Source organism: Pan troglodytes, chromosome 1, assembly GCF_028858775.2.
Source record: "Pan troglodytes isolate AG18354 chromosome 1, NHGRI_mPanTro3-v2.0_pri, whole genome shotgun sequence".
In the NCBI taxonomy this organism is placed as follows: Eukaryota; Metazoa; Chordata; class Mammalia; order Primates; family Hominidae; genus Pan; species Pan troglodytes.
In genome coordinates, this window is record NC_072398.2 from 147,123,697 (window position 1) to 147,141,489 (window position 17,793).

At 35.7% G+C, this 17,793-nt stretch overlaps 1 protein-coding gene across 7 annotated transcripts in view; it reads left to right on the forward strand.

The window, feature by feature from the left end:
• The window catches only part of TTLL7 (tubulin tyrosine ligase like 7), a 134,108-nt gene that overhangs the window by 61,704 nt on the left and 54,611 nt on the right, over positions 1 to 17,793 (forward strand). For all 7 annotated transcript variants that reach the window (XR_010153431.1, XR_001707388.4, XM_016921418.4 and 4 more), the window contains 5 exons: positions 3,425 to 3,583; positions 7,969 to 8,063; positions 15,815 to 15,962; positions 16,049 to 16,122; positions 17,376 to 17,511. Coding sequence is in view for 5 of the 7 variants with exons in the window: in XM_016921418.4 (XP_016776907.1) it covers positions 3,425 to 3,583; positions 7,969 to 8,063; positions 15,815 to 15,962; positions 16,049 to 16,122; positions 17,376 to 17,511 (612 nt within the window). In the remaining 2 variants the exon portion in view is untranslated. The remainder of the gene's footprint in view (positions 1 to 3,424; positions 3,584 to 7,968; positions 8,064 to 15,814; positions 15,963 to 16,048; positions 16,123 to 17,375; positions 17,512 to 17,793) is intronic.

A 17,793-nucleotide genomic window follows, 5' to 3' on the forward strand; every position in this document is an offset into this window, starting at 1 on the left:
ATGGTAAAGATTGTATATCTAAACATAGAAAAGGTACACTAAAATACAGTGTTATAATCTTATGTGACCTCTGTTGAATATGCTATGCATTGTACACCAAAATGCTGTTATGTGGCACATGACTCTATCCTTTGTTTATTCTGTTTGTTGACATTTTTATCTTACTTTCTATATCACAGGCCATAAATCCAAAGGTCCTTAGGTGTCAGACAAGTAAGAAGGATTGAAGTGGTCTCTGGATAGAAGAAACTAGGATGTTCTGGGAACTGTGATAATTTGAAAGTCAGGAGAGGTCTGAAGGAGGTAGCCACCACTCAGCAGCAGCTTATTGGTGCCAGTGATATTTTAGGCCCAGTGGGGCTCATTCTTCTAATTTGTTGATAAATTATGTGTAAATGACATAAATGACATAAATGATTTTAAATGTTGGCAATGGACTCAAAAATTTTAAAAATGTTGGGACTCTAACAAAAATGTCATCTGGATTTGGTCAGATATCCACCAATTTGTTAACTTTCAGTTAGAGCTTCCTGAGAGATGGAATGCATGTAAATGAGAAATTGGATCATAACAATGCTGCATTTATTTGTTTATGTAATTATTTTCTCAAGGCTAATTTTGTGGACATTCCAAAAACCATTCTAATGACAGTTTACTATCATAGTGAGTCAGAAGCATCAAAATGGTAAAATTCATTAATTTTGGACCATAGTTCATTGATGGAAGATCATACTATCTTCCATCTGATGATAATTCAATGCATTGGTCTATTGCTCAGTGGGACCAAGAAAGTTTTATATACCCTCTGGCATTCTTTTTTTTCTGTACACATTTGTAACCCTCATTTGGATTTGGCTCTTTGGGGACATGTCTGTGAAAAGGTAGAACCTGTTGGGCTGCTTTGGTGAGGCATGTATAGAGAGAATCAGGGAGAATAATGAGGGTCACTAGCTTTACGTGTATTGGTTTTAAGTGGCGTTTTTTCCTACACAATTGAATTAAGAGAAGGTAAATGAGCAAGACTAATACTAATGAGAGGATATGGAAATTAACTTTCTGTTAGAACGTTAAGTATAATTTTTAGATATGACCCAAACATAGCCAATGTGGGCCTATTAATCTCTGACACATTTCATGGTCTTGTCTATAGGTGGGTAAATTTTGCATCATTCTTGGCTATGTTAGTTAGAATGCATATTAATCATCTATAAACAATCAGTTAATAAATCTAGCTTTTCAAGTACTTTTATTTTAATTATCTTGTCAAACACCTGTCTGCATTTATGTAATTATTTGAAAATTGGCTGTCTTTATTAAGAATTGTTATACTTTATATAGATAACTGTTTAAGGTGAATCAATGGGATAATATAAAAAGAGAATGACAGGACGAGGTGGAGAAAGCAATTATGCAGTAAATTTTTATCTTGATGTCTTAGTTTACAAATTCCCTGAATTTAATTTATAACTTATTTTTAATAACCTCTTTTTGGGGGGCAATTTCTCTAAAAGGTAACTATCAATATATAAAAAGCAGCATTCATCAATACCTTCCGTGAAGAACAGAGCTCTGTACTTTTGTTCTGGTCAATAATAAAAATCAGTAGAAAATCAAGCCATGGAGATTAAAAATGAGTATAATCATTAAAAAAAACTATCCTTACTGCTTTTTGTATACCTAAGGTATAAATCTACAAATCACGTTTTAAAGCAGTGATATTATGTTGTAAATTCTCAAAAACAGTAGTGGAATTTCATTTGTGTTTGTTTATATGACTCCTCATTTTCACATCTACTGAAAACTTGCCTTTACAATCTAAAAGCAGGTTATTTTCTACGTAGCAAAAACACAGATTTGTAATTCAGGGTCTGTTGATTAATAATCAGTCCCCACCCCCTCTCTCAGCCCGTACTGTTCCATACAGATACTTATCAGTCAAAGTTTTAACTTTTTCTGCTCTCAAGTGGTTTCAGTAATATTGGTGAAGATTTATATAAAGTGGCTTTTTGTCTTTTATTTTATATGCTATGGTGCTGTCATGAATTTGTTAACCTTGAACAAAATTTTTTGAAAACAGCCTCTCATGGGACATCTGATACTTATTCCCAAATATAAACTGGATTGTGGTTCTGGGTAACAGTGAGGTTAACTTCTGTCTTCCCTTTTATCACCCATATAATAAATATTGTTCCACCAGGTAGTGGAATATTTGAGTCTAACCTGATATATAAGGTGGAATTCTAGAGGAATGATAGAGTAACAGTAACAATAATAGTACTCTGGGCTCTATGCTAAGAGTCTTACATGGAATCTCATTGTTTTCTTACATTAACCTTTTGCAGATTATATTTAGGAAAAATGAGACACACAAAGTTTAAGCAACATGACTGAGGTTGCACAGCTAACAAGTTACAAAGCCAGGAAGAAACATAAGAAGCCTATTTTAGAGCCAGGTTCTTAACTGTCTTTTTCTATTGCCTATACCTGTAGAGAGGGAGTTAAAATGACAGTGTCTTCTGAGCAAAAATAAATGAGACAGCTTTTCTCCTACAGCTTATTCTGAAACTTCAGTAAAACAACTTTTTAAAAATTAGGGTTAATAACTCACCCTAGTAGTATTATGTGTTTTCTGTCAGAAAATATTGAGAGCCAGTCTTTTAATTGGTAACAGTCTTCTCAGATAAAACTTATACACTACAAAATCATCACTGAATAAAGAAACTCAACTCTCAAGATTTTGTCTTCCAGCCCTTTCAGCCTTTATCTAAGTGGAGTTTCTATACTGGTGTTTGTGAAATAATTTACTCTCCTTGGAATTTTTCCTTCCTGTCACCCTCATCTCTTCTGGATGGGGCTAGCGTATGCTCCTACCTTACTTGTTTTTAACATATAGAAACCACATTTATCAGCTTTGTTTTACTTGTTTACGAAGTAGTAGATTTACTTGGATATCTACTAAATGCCAGCTACTATTGTAGGCACTGGGAATGGTGTTATAAATAAGTCAGACAAGGACCCTTCTCTAATGTAAAAAGAAAAATATCAGCTTGTTATATGCTGTGTGTAGTGGTGCAGTAAGAAATGAAGGGTGGCTGCTTTTAACTTGAGGGTTAGGAAGGCCTCTCTGAATGTCTAAGAGCCAGACTTGGGAATATAGGGGAAAGATTATTCCACAAGAGGGAACAGCTAACTCAAAGGACTTAAGATAGGAAGAAGTGTCACTTACTTGAGGAACCCAAAGCAAGCGTGAGGAGTGCAGTGGGCAGGGGTAAGAGTGAAGAATGAAGTCAGAGCAGTGGCAGGGGCTAGATGCCACAGAGCTTTGTAAACTTGGCCAGGCTGCCAGTTTGTGGGCCCCGGTTATATTTGCACATATGAAATGAGATACAAAGGCATTTTCACCTCTTTTATCACAATCTTATAGGAATTGGTGGTAAAGACCCTGATTGTAGCAGAACCTCATGTCCTGCATGCCTATCGAATGTGTAGACCTGGTCAACCTCCAGGAAGCGAAAGTGTCTGCTTTGAAGTCCTGGGATTTGATATTTTGTTGGATAGAAAACTAAAGCCATGGCTTCTGGAGGTAAGGCATTCTTTAAGAAAAAAGAAGAGTTATCACTGTCCTTACGTATTAAAATAAATGCTTTAAAAATGTGTACTTAACACAGTTGTCCCATTAACTGTCCAGAATGAAGCCTGAATGGAATAAGTGGGAAGAAGAGGATAAAAATTCAGGGACTAGAACAGTTCTAAGAATGAATCACAGTGTTTGATATTACTTTTCCCAAATTAGCATCAACTGAGTTTCTAGGCCAGGTATTTGGGATTGAAGTGTGGAGGTGCTTTTACTGATGTGTTGCTTACTTGCTGTACTATTTTCTCAGCCTCCTGGCTTCTACCACATCATGAGTTCTGGATAGTGTCTCTCCTCTCTGTGGGTGCCTGGGCTTCAGGATCTTGCCTTCAGTGTGTCTCCCCTTCAGACTCTCCGAGAGGCTCCAATTGGTTCATTAATCAGTATTCAGTATTCGATACCCCAGGTGGTAAATTTCTCCTTTAAGGCCATGTTATATACCTGGGGCTTCCCTCAGGGAGACTGTCAACTGTATGCCTTCAGGTTTGCTGCCAGTCCCTGGTAGGGTGAGAGTTACCATTATTTTTCTTTGATGATAAAAGGTCATGTAACACATACAGAATAGTAAAAAGGAGAAAGTAAAAATTACCTCTGTTGACAATTTTTATATTTTTTCCTGCTAATTATATTTATATTACCCAGAAGAAACCTTAGAAGTCACGTGGTCCAGAAGATCCCATCCAGCAGTTCCCTTTAAGCTCCTTGATCTGGGTTTACACACCTTCTCATGGCTGCTTAAATATCATGTTTTGGAAACTTAATCAGGAACATATTGCTGTAGAAGATGTAGTCAACCACTACCTTTCATTTTAAATCAAGTATCTCTCTTTTTGTTAGTGATTTATAAGTTAGAAGTTGTGTGTATAATATCAAGGTTTGCATAAGCAAATTGAATGAGTGGTAGGTGAGATGAAGATACTAAAAATACATTTCAAAGAAATGACACTTTTCTAATTTGAGGGCCAAAGATTGTGTGTGTGTGTGTGTGTGTGTGTGTGCGCGCACGCCTCTGTGTGGTCACATCTACTTTAAACAATAACATGTATTGTGTCTCCAAGGAAATGCAGTTCTCTCTGTTGGATGTTCATATTTTGCTCCAGCCTGAGTCTTAGAGATAAGATAAATGTGAGGAAGTTTTACTTATCCTTTGCTTCCTCCGTTCCTTGGATATGAAAACACTTGACTATGCACTATGGACCCTTCATCTTGCTAAGGCCTGAAGTTTTCTTTAGATTTCTTACTTTTTCTGCAGCAGTCCTTTCCTGTTCTTAGCTATATCGTCTTCTGCCCCTGTTACTTTTCTTTTGTCATTGATGGAGTGGGGAAAAAGTGAAGGCACATGCATAAGGAGGATAGTAGGAAATAATGACTTTATAGATATCTTAGTTACCTTTTTAGAAGAAACATTTGCTTCACTAGAGCTTTCCATTAGCTTGCTAAATCAGAATTGACTGAATGGTTGAATTCTGGATTTTAAAAGATTCAAAATAACCATTGTTTGCATGAATGTTTCTTCATTCTTTACTCTTTCCTTCGTTGTTTCTAGATCAATCAGAACCATTAAAACACTCCACAATAACCAAGAGCTGTGAATAATGAACATTTGTTATATTAAAACAGTTAAAAGAATCTTCAGTCTTGCCTTGTGTTTTGCTCCCTGCTGATATTTTAGTGGGGCTAATATACATTGTTAAAAACCTTTTGGCGCCATCAAGTGGAATAAGGTAGAAGGTGCTTCTGGGTATGTGATAACTTTTAGTTAACCAGAATAATTTCAGGGACTGATTGCTAGTGGCAGAATTGCACAAATTTTCATAAGTAGAAAACATTTTTTTAGGAAAAACGTGGAACTTTGGTGGAGTATGAAGATACCACCAGTAGTTTTAAGTACTCTTAAATTAAACAGGAACCTACTAAGTTATAGTCATTGTGTTAGATGGTGGGAATACAAGAAGACAGAATACTTGCCCTGGTGTAGCCATTATTCAGATGTGCATTTTATGGTAATAGTTATAAGTACTAGTAGGTAAAAGGGAAATGACAAAAACAATAGCATGATTAATATCTCTGTGTACCTGTGTGTATCGGAGAGTTAAAAAAAATCTTTACAGAAGAAACACCTGAGCAAAGTTTGTAGGGCTACAGAAGGTTGGGGTAGGGGCTTGGGGCTGAGAGAGATAAAGTAGCGGTGGGGAAAGGCTGTGGTGCAGAGGGAACAGCACTAACTTAGGAGCACAGAAGCTATTATGGATACTTTAATTTGTGGAAAAAGTGATTGTTTTGATAAAACTTTTTAGGACAGTTGAAAATAGTGTTTACTAATATATATTTTATAATAATTTTCATTTCTTAATGCATTTACAAGCTGTTGAATTTTGAGACTTTAACATCTATGTTTTGTCTGTTTTAGAATTGGGGTAGGAAATGAGAACCAAATAAATCATCTCATTATAGAGGAGAATTTTGGCTGGGTGGAACACTAATTTTTAGTTTCTTCTGTCAGCCATTTGTGGTTTTTCTTTTATTTTTTTCTTTACCTTTCTCATAAAACTTAAAAAAAAAAAACAAGAACAACCCTGAATGAAAACCTAAATTGAAAAAGGTTTCCTGCCTTTCCACATATTATTAATAGTTTATCTTGTGTGGGTATACCTCTTCACAGACCAATTTATCTTATAGTAGAGGGAAAAATTTGAAATAGGTAAGGAGAGAGAGAGAGATTGAGATCTGAGATGGCTTTATACCAAGACCTCAGTACCATCCTGGAGGAGGGATATGCCTGGCACAATTCCACACTGAAATTTGGAATGGAAACTCTGAGGAATTCTACAAAGACAGATAACATGCCAATGAACCACTGACTCATCAGTTCTTTAATGTCTGGTTTAGTTTATAACCATGTCACATATAGTGGCAACACTGTCATTAGTTGTATTATAAACTCCAGAAATTTGAATCAGTATGGTTGAAACTTTTCTCCCATAAAATATATTACTTTACCCTTTCTTTGCACTTGCAAAGGGAAATGCTTAGAGCTTTCGTAATAGATTAATGAACTCCCTTTCTCAAATTGACCTATAATAAATGGATGTTATTGCCGTTTTCAAGCTATTTCCTTCTCCTTGAGACTATATCACAAATAAAGGAATGTGTCCATCACCTTTTAAATCAGAAATCAACAAAGGAATCAAAGTACAACATGGCATATCTCTATAAAAGGAGTACCATGCATCCATCAAAATGATGGCATGACGAAAGATTTTCATGATACATTATTAAGAGAAAAGCTTGGAATGTAAAATAAAGTATGGTTAGTATAGACATGCATTTGGAAGGTAAAATGAATATTTTAAATATGTATACATAGAAAATATCTGGAATACTATCTACCAAACGGTTAACACGACACTAAGTGTTAAGTAGTGGGATTACAGGTATCTTTTGTTATTTGTTTTCCTTATTTTTACTTATTTTTCTGCGGTGAACCTGTGACACATTTCTAATTAAAGATGTTGTATTCCTGGGTAATTTCTTGATTATAATGTGATATTTCTTCAGGTGCAAGTTGTGGAATGCATGCTTTCAATTGTTTTGTCTCTTGTGGTGACAGATGTGTATAACTGTGACTAGTAGCATATATACATATGTTTGAGATAGCCTAAGGGATTAGTTGGTGGTCAAGAAGCTAAGCTGTTGTGTTGAACTCAGCAGTGTTCTAACCAACTGATTTAACTGATTAAGAAATTTTCTTAAACATCAGCTATTCCAGTTATATTTTTATAACAATGACAATAGTAACAAGACTCAACAAAGACAAAAACAAACACTCCAGCTGTTTTATTTTTCATCTTAATGAATTCCTGAAGATCTGAGGCAGTGAAAAGGGAGCACTGATAGTTTCCATATTTTAAATATATAGATGTATATAATTATTATTGTGTTGATATAATTATTACTGTGTTGGTAACATGAATATCACTATTTCCTTTTTGTTAGGCTAAATCACTCTTAACTTTCCTAAACTTAAAAAACCTAAATTGCATGGGGTAGTGGAGAGAGTGGAATGGAGGGAGAGGCCAGCCTATACTGACAGTAAAGCTCCTGAACTAAGGCAGCCGTGGGAAGGAGATGGTGCTAATAGTCAATCCCTTGCAATTTGTTGACCTAGGGTGATGCAGAATGGAGATGTGGCAATAACAACTGGGCCATCTGCCATGTAAAGCCATGAGGTTTAATGTAGAGTTGTTCTACTGGCTAGAGATCCCACATTGGATTAACAAATATGTATTGAATATTTATTTACCTTCCAATATTGTCTTCTTTGTAAATTTCAGATTAACCGAGCCCCAAGCTTTGGAACTGATCAGAAAATAGACTATGATGTAAAAAGGGGAGTGCTGCTAAATGCATTGAAGCTACTAAACATAAGGTAAGGTAAAATATTTTCTCTATCTTTTGGACATTTATCTCCACATTTGACATAGATTAATCATTTATACATAAAATTGGCTTTTCAGAATAGTATATTTATTTTTATATTTTATAATTTTCATTTCTTGATTCCATCCATTTTGTATTTTTCATTTCTTGGTTGCATCCATTTTGTATTTTTCATTTCTTGATTCCATCTATTCTTTAAACTCATATAGTTAAAAAAAAATCTTTCCCCCCTACTCCTGTATACTGCTTTTCCTGCTTCCCAGGCAACAGTCTGTACCTGCAGTAAATGAGGTTAAATTTCAATGTAGGTATAATTATTTAATATAGAGTACAAGATTAAATTGGTAAATACTTTAAGAGACCCTCTAGATTATCTTCCTCATCTTATAAGAAGAAACTAAAGCACAAAGAGTTCATTCAGGAAATTAAAAAAAAAACTCAAACATGGATTTCCTAACTTTCTCTCCAGAGGTCTTCCCATTACATCATGCTCCCCATGTAAATAAAAAAGAGAGGCAGTTGTTTAGTGAGAGTTAACTTTTCCATTTAGAGAGGCAAGTAAAATTTGAGAAAAGACTTGGCTGGTAGGGATGTAGGGCTGGTTGCAGTGTACATAATCATGGGATTCAAATATTTGAAATGCTGTTATGTGGGAAAAGCTTTTGGCTCATTACAAAATGAATTTTTTAGATGTTTGACTGAAACACTTCCTGAAATAGTGAGTTACCTGTCATTAGAAATTTTCCAACAGAGCTTAGAGTATTGGATTAAAGGGCCTCTGAGGTGATTTAAGCTCAGTGATTTTATGATTTCAATTTATTTAATTGTCATTCAAGAGTTCTAGCAGAGTTATGGTATGCTTCCAAGCAATTTTTAAATTTAAGATGTTTCCAAACAATATGCCTATACATGTTTTTTGCATGAAAGTTTACTATTATTATTTAAATAAGCCTTGTGTTTAGTTTTTTTGTTGTGTGTGCATGTCTTTTGACGTTGCCATTTATGGTATCAATTCAGGACATTATCTGGGGGTGTTCTGGTGTTTTTAAAAGTGAGGTATGTATAGTTTAAGCAGTCAGAAATTTCTAGACTTAAAACTAAGGGAAAGTAGAAATTCATTTTCTTTATCTTTCTTAGTGTTGTTCCACAGAGAATTTAGCACAGTTTTTAACATTTAGAGCATATGCTAATGAGGCTTATGTTTCAGAAGTGCCTTCTTCCTCCAGCTGGGTGGAGAGCTCCATGGGTGCATGTGTTAGACTTGAGTTTCACTGGGCACATCACAGTATCTTAAGCAGGAGCTAAGAACACTGGGAAAATTCTTGTCTATTTATTAAATAGAATTAATTTTCTTATGGAGTGCTTTAATTTTGGACAGAATGAATTGTTCTGTGAATCTAGAAATCCCCTACTTAACATTAATTTTAATCAGACTATTGGGAATGATCTTACTTTCATTATGTTATCTTTCTGCTCAAGAACCTAAATAGAGTTCTATTTACCAACATGTAGCCTAAGCTTCTAATATAACTTAACCTTTGCTGTTCTATCTTATTTCCTGTTTCTCTCCAACCCAAACTGTTTTAGTTAGGCTGATTGCCTCATTATTTTTCCCACATAGCTTGCCCATTCTCATTGATTATTTATTCTGTTCTCTACTCTGAATGCCTTTCCTTATTGCTTGTGACTCAAATCCCATCTTTTATTATGAAGTCTTCCTTTTGACCAAAATGAATCTTTCCTTTCTTGGAGCTCTAGAAGGAACTTTTGTCTGCATAGTATATGGCTTATCACTTTGTTTACTCTCTTATCCTCTGTGGTGTTTTACCTGGGCACAGCTGGTTTTTCTTTTCAATTAGATTTAAGCTCCTTGAAGTTGAAGAGTACATACTTTTGCATGCTTCACAGTGCTTAGTACAGTGCTTTGCTTACAGTATGACTTTCAGGTTCATTTTGTAAACATATGCTTTTAGTCTCAAGGAAATTCAGAAGAATATAAATTGTTCAGGATATTCCATCACAACTGCTGTGAAAACAGAATCTCACATGGAGGGCATCAGAATTGATCCTTTTTTTTACTTGGATGACAGAATGCAATTTGAGTACAGATTCAAATAATTTTTTAAAACATTAGGCTTGGGGTCCTCAGAGACAAGAAAATATGAAAAGGGTTATATGTAGAACAAGTAAAAGTTCTTTTTTCTCTAATAAAAGGAAAATCCAATCATTCTGTGATGGTTTTACTGGGTTAATAAGAAGAATCTTTTTCCTCCATAAGTATTCTATTACAATCATTAAAATAGAACCTAGAAAAGACATTCACAATCCCATGAATCCTTGGGTCTGAAATACTTGTTAATTAGATTAAATTAAATTAAGTTAAATTGCCTGTCTGTCCCTTATTTACAACTAATTCATGGGCTACAGGCTTGCAGCATGAGCATTTAATGCTACCCTACCATTGAACATTTAGCCTCACTGGCCTTCTCTGACACTAGTCTCTGAGTTTACTTAACTCTGAGCATTCCTTAGTCTTCTCTTATGATTTCTCTTACACTCTGCTCCCTACCCGTCGTTTTCTCACTGTGTTCTTGCCTCAGCCCTCTTTTCTTCTGTGTCAGTCTTACTCTCTTTTGTGGCATCATTTTTGAGTCTGACATGTTTGTAGCAATATGGATTGGAGTGCCTCTCACTAGCTTTGACCCACTCTGGAGCTCTAGTCCAGCATTTGCAGCTCTCTGCTGACCATGTACCCTGGATGCCCTGGTCCGATAGATACTCAATAAACATGTAGTGAGTGAGTGAGCAAGTAAATAAATAAATGAATGAATGGATAGTGTTCTGTTAACACTTAAATTCAATATTGCCCAAGTTGAATTATTTTCTCCTTCGATCATGTTCCTCCTGGGTTTATTATTTTTTTCTCTGCTAACAATATCAAATACCTCCAACCCACAAAGGTTAAACCTAATCACTCATATGTATTTACTGGATTTTTTTTTTTTTTTGAGACAGAGTCCCAAAAAAGACTGGAGTGCAGTGGCGCGCTCTTGGTTCACTGCCAGCTCCATCTCCCAGGTTCAAGCGATTCTCCTGTCTCAGCCTCCCGAGTAGCTGGGATTACAGGCACCTGCCAGCACTCCCGGCTAATTTTTGTATTTTTAGTAGAGACGGGGTTTCGCCATGTTGAGCAGGCTGGTCTTGAACTCCTGACCTCAGGTGATCCACCTGCCTCGGCCTTCCAAAGTGCTGAGATTACAGGTGTAAGCCACTGTGCCCAGCCTACTGGACATTTTTAAAGAGCCTATGATTTGCTAGGAGCTAGAGATACAAAAGTGAATAAAATTTCCCCACCTTAAGTAGCTCAGTTGTTAAAAGGGAAATATATATGCTCATAGATAAGTACAATACAATGGTAATTATCCAGTTTGCTTTGCTAAAGTTAATGGCAAAACGATTCACATGAAAGTCCAGGCTAGAAAGCTGGGAGTTATACTCGACTTTATTATGAATCGACTGAATCCTGTCAAATTTCTGACTATCACTTTATTTCTCCATCTCCTCTCCAAGGCTGAAAACTTCTTATCTTTCTCCTGGGCTATTATACTGGTTTCCTTCCTGCTTCCAGCACTAACCTCCATCCCATTTTGCATCTTCCATTCTGTCGTTCTGCAAATCATTCAATAACCATTTATTCTGAGTCCACTACCACTGCAATAGGTACTGGGAATTCAGTGCCTCCTACGATTCCTAGGCTTCTGGGTTGGATGACTTGTCTGATGATGTGCCATTCATTGGGATGAAGATTATAGGTGAGAAAGAGGCTTAGAAAAGTAATGGGGGAAGATAGAAAAAGAAAGATGATTCAGTTTTAAACATGCTAATTTTGGGATGCTTTGAGACAATGTTAACTGGAAAATTTGATATACAGGGCCCCAGGAGATAGAGGTATCTATTTGATTGATATTCATATATAGATTGCCCTTGAATCTAATGGATGAGATCACACAGTTGGACTGTATGTTTTGAGAAGAAGGGCAGGGACAGAACCCTGAGGGATGCCAGTATCAGAAGAGAGATTTATAAGCTCTGATACTCTGATCAGATTGTTTCCACATTGTCTGATAAAGTTTAAACTCCTTAGAATTATGTACAAGGCACTTTTTGATCTTTATATTATATACAAGGCACTTTTTGAGCTGGCCCTTACATCTCTTTCCAACCTGATCATTTCTTGTTCTTTTTCCTTTGCCTTGGAAATGACTTTTCTAAGAACTCTTTTGTGGTACAGTTTCAAATTTCTGTAGCTTTGCACTTGTTCTCATTTAATATTTGTTCACCTTTGTCTTTTTGGTGAATGCCAACTGACTTTTTAAAATTGTGGTAAAATACACTTAACATAATATTTACCATTTTAACCATTTTTAAGTGTATAATTCAGTGACATCAAGTACTTCACATTGTTGTGCAACTATCACCACCATCCATCTCTGGAAGTCTAATCCTGCAAAAGCGAAACTGTGTACCCATTAAACACTAATTCCTCATTCCTCCCTCTCCCCAGTCCCTGGAAACCATCACTATATTTTGTGTCTCTATGAATTTGAGTGTCCTACTCTCAGTATCTCATAAGAGTGGAATCATATGTATTTGTCCCTTTGTTACTGGCTTAAAGTAACTGGGATAATGTTTTCAAGTTCTTCAATGTTGCATCATGTGTCAGAATTTCCTCCTTTTTAAGGCGGAATAACATTCTGTTGTATGTATTCGAATACCACATATTTTGTCGGCACATTTGTAAAACCTAGCTCAAGCTTGACATTCTATTTGAAGCCTTTACTGAGACAAAATTGTTTACTAACTCCTTTGTGCTATCATCATACTTCCCCCCACATTTCAAATAGTACTCATCATACCCTGTGTTTTTGTTTATATGCCATTGCTCCCACTTCCTTTATTTGGTCAGCTCCTCGAGGGTAATGGCCCTGTCTGGTTCTTTTTGTATCCCCAGGGCCATATCTGGAATTAACAAATAGAGAGTACTAAATAAAATTTGGGTTGGAAGACAATGGTATGGGGAGGGCATTCCATTCAACTACTTGTAGAAAGATGAGGAAGTGAGACAGAACAAAACAAGCTCATAGAACTTCTAGTGGTTCCACATTCCTGGAGTATACAGCATGTGAAGCAAGTGATCAGAGAAATCCCTTGGATGGAATTACAAGGTAATAAGTAGTGGAAAAGACTCAAGAAAGTGGTAAACTAAATTGCTTAGGTCAGTATATGGATACAGTTGAATGGAAAATGCTAATTAAATGCTAAATGAATGGTGATCTTTTTGGTCTTTGGTTAAATTTTTATTCTGGCCTGTGGTGTAAGTACTGAGAGTCATTATTGCTGATTTATGCCTGTGAATATTCATAGAAATGCAAATAGTTTTTAGAATGACAATATTCCTAAGGGCCAGAAAGTGGGAACTTTCCTTTATACAAAACAATGTCTCAGGGTAGTTGGATTTTCTTTGTTTCTTAATGTGTCTGAAGGAACTTCTGTGTGCTTATTTTTGTTATTCTTCTTTGTGTGTGCTCAAACTGTTTGTGTATAAGTATCCTTGTCTGAGTGTTTTGTTTGCTGTAGATATTCATATAGATCTGTGTTTATTTTTTTCATAGAATACTCATCATATCATCTCATCTTTCTTTATTTTCACCTCCTCTTAGTTTTTCATTCCCTTTTTTTGCTTCCTCTATTTTTTTTCTCTTGTGGATTGTTTAGTCTTTGTTCCTCTCTATTCCTCTTTTCATTTCTATTGCCTTTTCCTGTCTTCTTTTTCTTTTAAACTGAATGCTATATAGAAATGATCATTCTAGATAAAATGGACAAATTTTATCCATTTTAAATGGATATATGATAATATATTCATTGATATATGATAGAATGATAAAATGATTGCTCTAGATATAATAAAATGAAAAAAAATCAAAAGTTAAAGAGTTACCTAAACCATGGCATTTCCTTTACCCTTAATTAGGGGAAACTCAGAGCCAAATTTGTATTCATCATTGAAAATGCCAGTGGACTCACTAAAATCAGAAGTCTTGGTGTCATCACAAGTTCATCTCTCTTTCTTATTCTTCATATTGAATTAGTTACCAGAGCATATCCATTCTTCCTCCAAAATATTACTCTAAACTTACCCTTTTTCTCTAATCCCTTTGTTGCTCCCCTGTTCCAAGCCCTCATACTTTATATTTGTTAATGAAATAGCATCTCATCTTAACTTTCTGCTTCTTTTCTCATCTACTTCTAAGCCACTGTATATACTGCCAAGAGCATAATCTTTAACATATACAAATATAATTATGCCCTCTTTTAAAAAATTTATGTTCTCCTTCATTGTGTAAAGTTAAATTTGAGGCTCAATAACCTAGTATTCAAGTCCATGTGAGAAGCTGAGTTTCTTGCATTCACCCAGAGCTCCAGTAATCCTGAATGACTTGCAGTTTTCTGGATGCGTTTATTTATTTTCTCAAATTATTTATTTTACCTGACCACCTGTTGACCTCTTGCTACTCAAGCCTGAATGTTGTCATGAAAGAGAATGGATCAGTTTCCTAACATTCCTGCAAGGTCAAGTTGTGATGGTACATACTTGAGGCAAAAGAACTCTCTTTATTGTTTAGGGCCTTGGACTCATATTCTTCATGCAATCTCATGATGAATTAAATGAGGCAATATGTAAACATAAGCACTTCTCTTACCTCTGCACTAGAAGCTAGCCAAATGGCCTTCTTGTCGCCTTTCCTTTGGTTTACACTCTTATCTGGGCCCTACCAGCCTAATGACAATAGAAGCATGGAAATGTAAGCTTAAGGATAGAACTTTCTGTTTTGTTTTTGTTTTTTGTTTTTGTTTGTTTGTTTGTTTGTTTCCTCTAAAGGTGGGGGCAGAATTGGCCTTGCTTTTCCTTTTTTCTTGGAGTACAGCCTGTTCCTGCTAGGTCTTTCAATGATGGTATGGTAGAGTTTAAGTTGAAGGGGTTGGAGAGAAAAATCCTCAGGCTTGTGTTATTTCACCAGCTACGTGGCAGGGAAGAGAGAGAAAGTGGTTTAGAGGAAAATAATCCCAAAACAGGACTTTTCCTTAAAAATCAGAGAGTTATAAGTAAATTTTCATAATTGAGTAAAAAATGGGAAGGACTATGCAGATGTTTTCAAATAAATGATGATTGTTAGGCTGAGATTTCGGTCAGAAATGAAAATGTATTAAAGAGTGGTCAGTATAAATGGAATTGGGTTGAAGAAGGAGAAGAGAACCATTACATATTAAGTACCTATTAATGTTACCACAAATTAATCTTATAAGAACTCAAGGAGGAAACAGTATTGCTGACATTTTAGACGGGGAAACTATATCCAAACTAGGCAGTTAATTGACCAGCCCAAGATTGTATAGTGGTAAATTGTTGGGGCAAAATGTGAAACTAGGTCTCTCTGATCCTCTAAAACATGCACTATTTCCATTTTGTCTCTGTATCTTCAGAATTTCTGTTTACCATATCTATTGTCAGAGTGCCATATTTGAGGTATGGTTAGATGAATATAATGTAAGTGAATATATAAGTTTAATAAACATTGATTCTGAGCTTCACTATGTCTCCTGTTCTGCAAATTTTCCTCACAGGGATAAGATCAGAACTTGTTCGAGTTCTAGAATATGGTCTTATGTTTTATATTTTAGGACCAGTGACAAAAGGAGAAACTTGGCCAAACAAAAAGCTGAGGCTCAAAGGAGGCTCTATGGTCAAAATTCAATTAAAAGGCTCTTACCAGGCTCCTCAGACTGGGAGCAGCAGAGACACCAGTTGGAGAGGCGGAAAGAAGAGTTGGTATGAAAGTTTTAAGAAAGTACCCACAATTTAAATTGCATAATTCACTTGTTGGATTTTATTTGTAAAATTTTTCTCATTTCCAGAAAGAGAGACTCGCTCAAGTACGAAAGCAGATCTCACGAGAGGAACATGAAAATCGACATATGGGGAATTATAGGTAACTGTGCTGCTATTTTTGTATAGATTGAAAAAATGAAGTATCAAAGCAATGATTCTTCATGTTTTAATCTTGTGTGCTTATTTTAAGCATTTTTCTTTCATTCCAAGCAAGTGCTTTTTGCTTACTGTCTTTCAGAAAGAAAGGTAGTCAGCAAGGAGATGGTTCAGCCTTGACAGCGCTCCTGCTAGCCAGCCTCTGGGTGGTTGTAGGAGGTCTTTTTAACCTGCTGTTATCCTGTGACTGTATTTAGTTATAATGTGGTCTTTTAAAAAAAGTCAGAATTCAGGTCTCTTGGTATTCTTCCTGCCAATCCATGGTGGTTACTGTACTTTTTCAGGAACTAGGCAAATAATGAAAATGTTTGAAGGAGTTAGGTATGAGACAGTGGAGAGGGATGTGGGCTGTGTTAAACTGGAACCCTTCCACAATATCACCCTTGACAGATTCAAACCCCCCCACCCCACCCAGCTCATTGTGTTCTTGGAAAGATTGCCTACTTTCCAACTTTTGACATTGCCTGAGCAGGATAAAGGAATGTGTGAGGGCGTTCTTGCACTCATGGTAAGATGTTCTTTCATGGCCTTAACACCATCAACAGTAGTGATAAGAACACATTCCTCCCACTCTACCTCTACCCACTTCTCTCTACTAGAGAGGCAAATTCCATCACTACAGAAGAGATCATCAGAACCACTGCTTACATTTTTGTATACTTCAGTAACCACACTAAGTAAAAACACTCCTGCAGTATCCCTTATTACCTGAACACTCTCCTATAAAGTTCAATATTTCTCCAATTTGCCCAATCACCATTCTTCCCCAACCATTCCCCCCCCAACTAAACCCTTATACTGTACCTTCTGGAACTGCATTGTTTAATGCTAATTCTCTAGATAAACTTTATTTATGGATTTGTGCCACTATTAATGAATAGACTGAAAACCTTCATGAAGTTCTAAAAATACTCTTGTGCAATCATTAAAGTTTTGAAAGAATTTCATTAATTAGTGCCCAGTCAGCAAATACTCACATTAGAAAGTTACTAAGTGAATCTATTAGGCCAGTTATCAGTTTTCTGTCTGGAGGTTTAATATTTAATATCATTTTGCACTAATCAGTATAGAAATGCTTATACCTGGCAATGTGACTGGTATAGAATAGATGGTCAAGGATTGTCTATGGAGTTGATGTTAACTATTGAGCTACGACAGCTTCTTTTTAAAAAATTGGTTTATCTGATTTTGTTGTAGACGAATTTATCCTCCTGAAGATAAAGCATTACTTGAAAAGTATGAAAATTTGTTAGCTGTTGCCTTTCAGACCTTCCTTTCAGGAAGAGCAGCTTCATTCCAGCGAGAGTTGAATAATCCTTTGAAAAGGATGAAGGTAAGAGAATGAATGTTTATATAGAGAAAAAAGAATAAAGCTAAACAATATGTCTTTACAGACAAGCCACCTTGGTCTGACATATAAAAACATTTTACTTTTAAGATATGCTTTCCCCAAGCTTTCTGTTTTAACAGTTGGTAACATTTCATGATGAACCAACTTACTTCATAAGATATCTACCAAGACAAATTATGGAGTAGAGAATTGTGATATTATGTTGTAATATCAATATATTATAATAACATATCTTCTTACATAGATGTGTATATGTAACTGGAT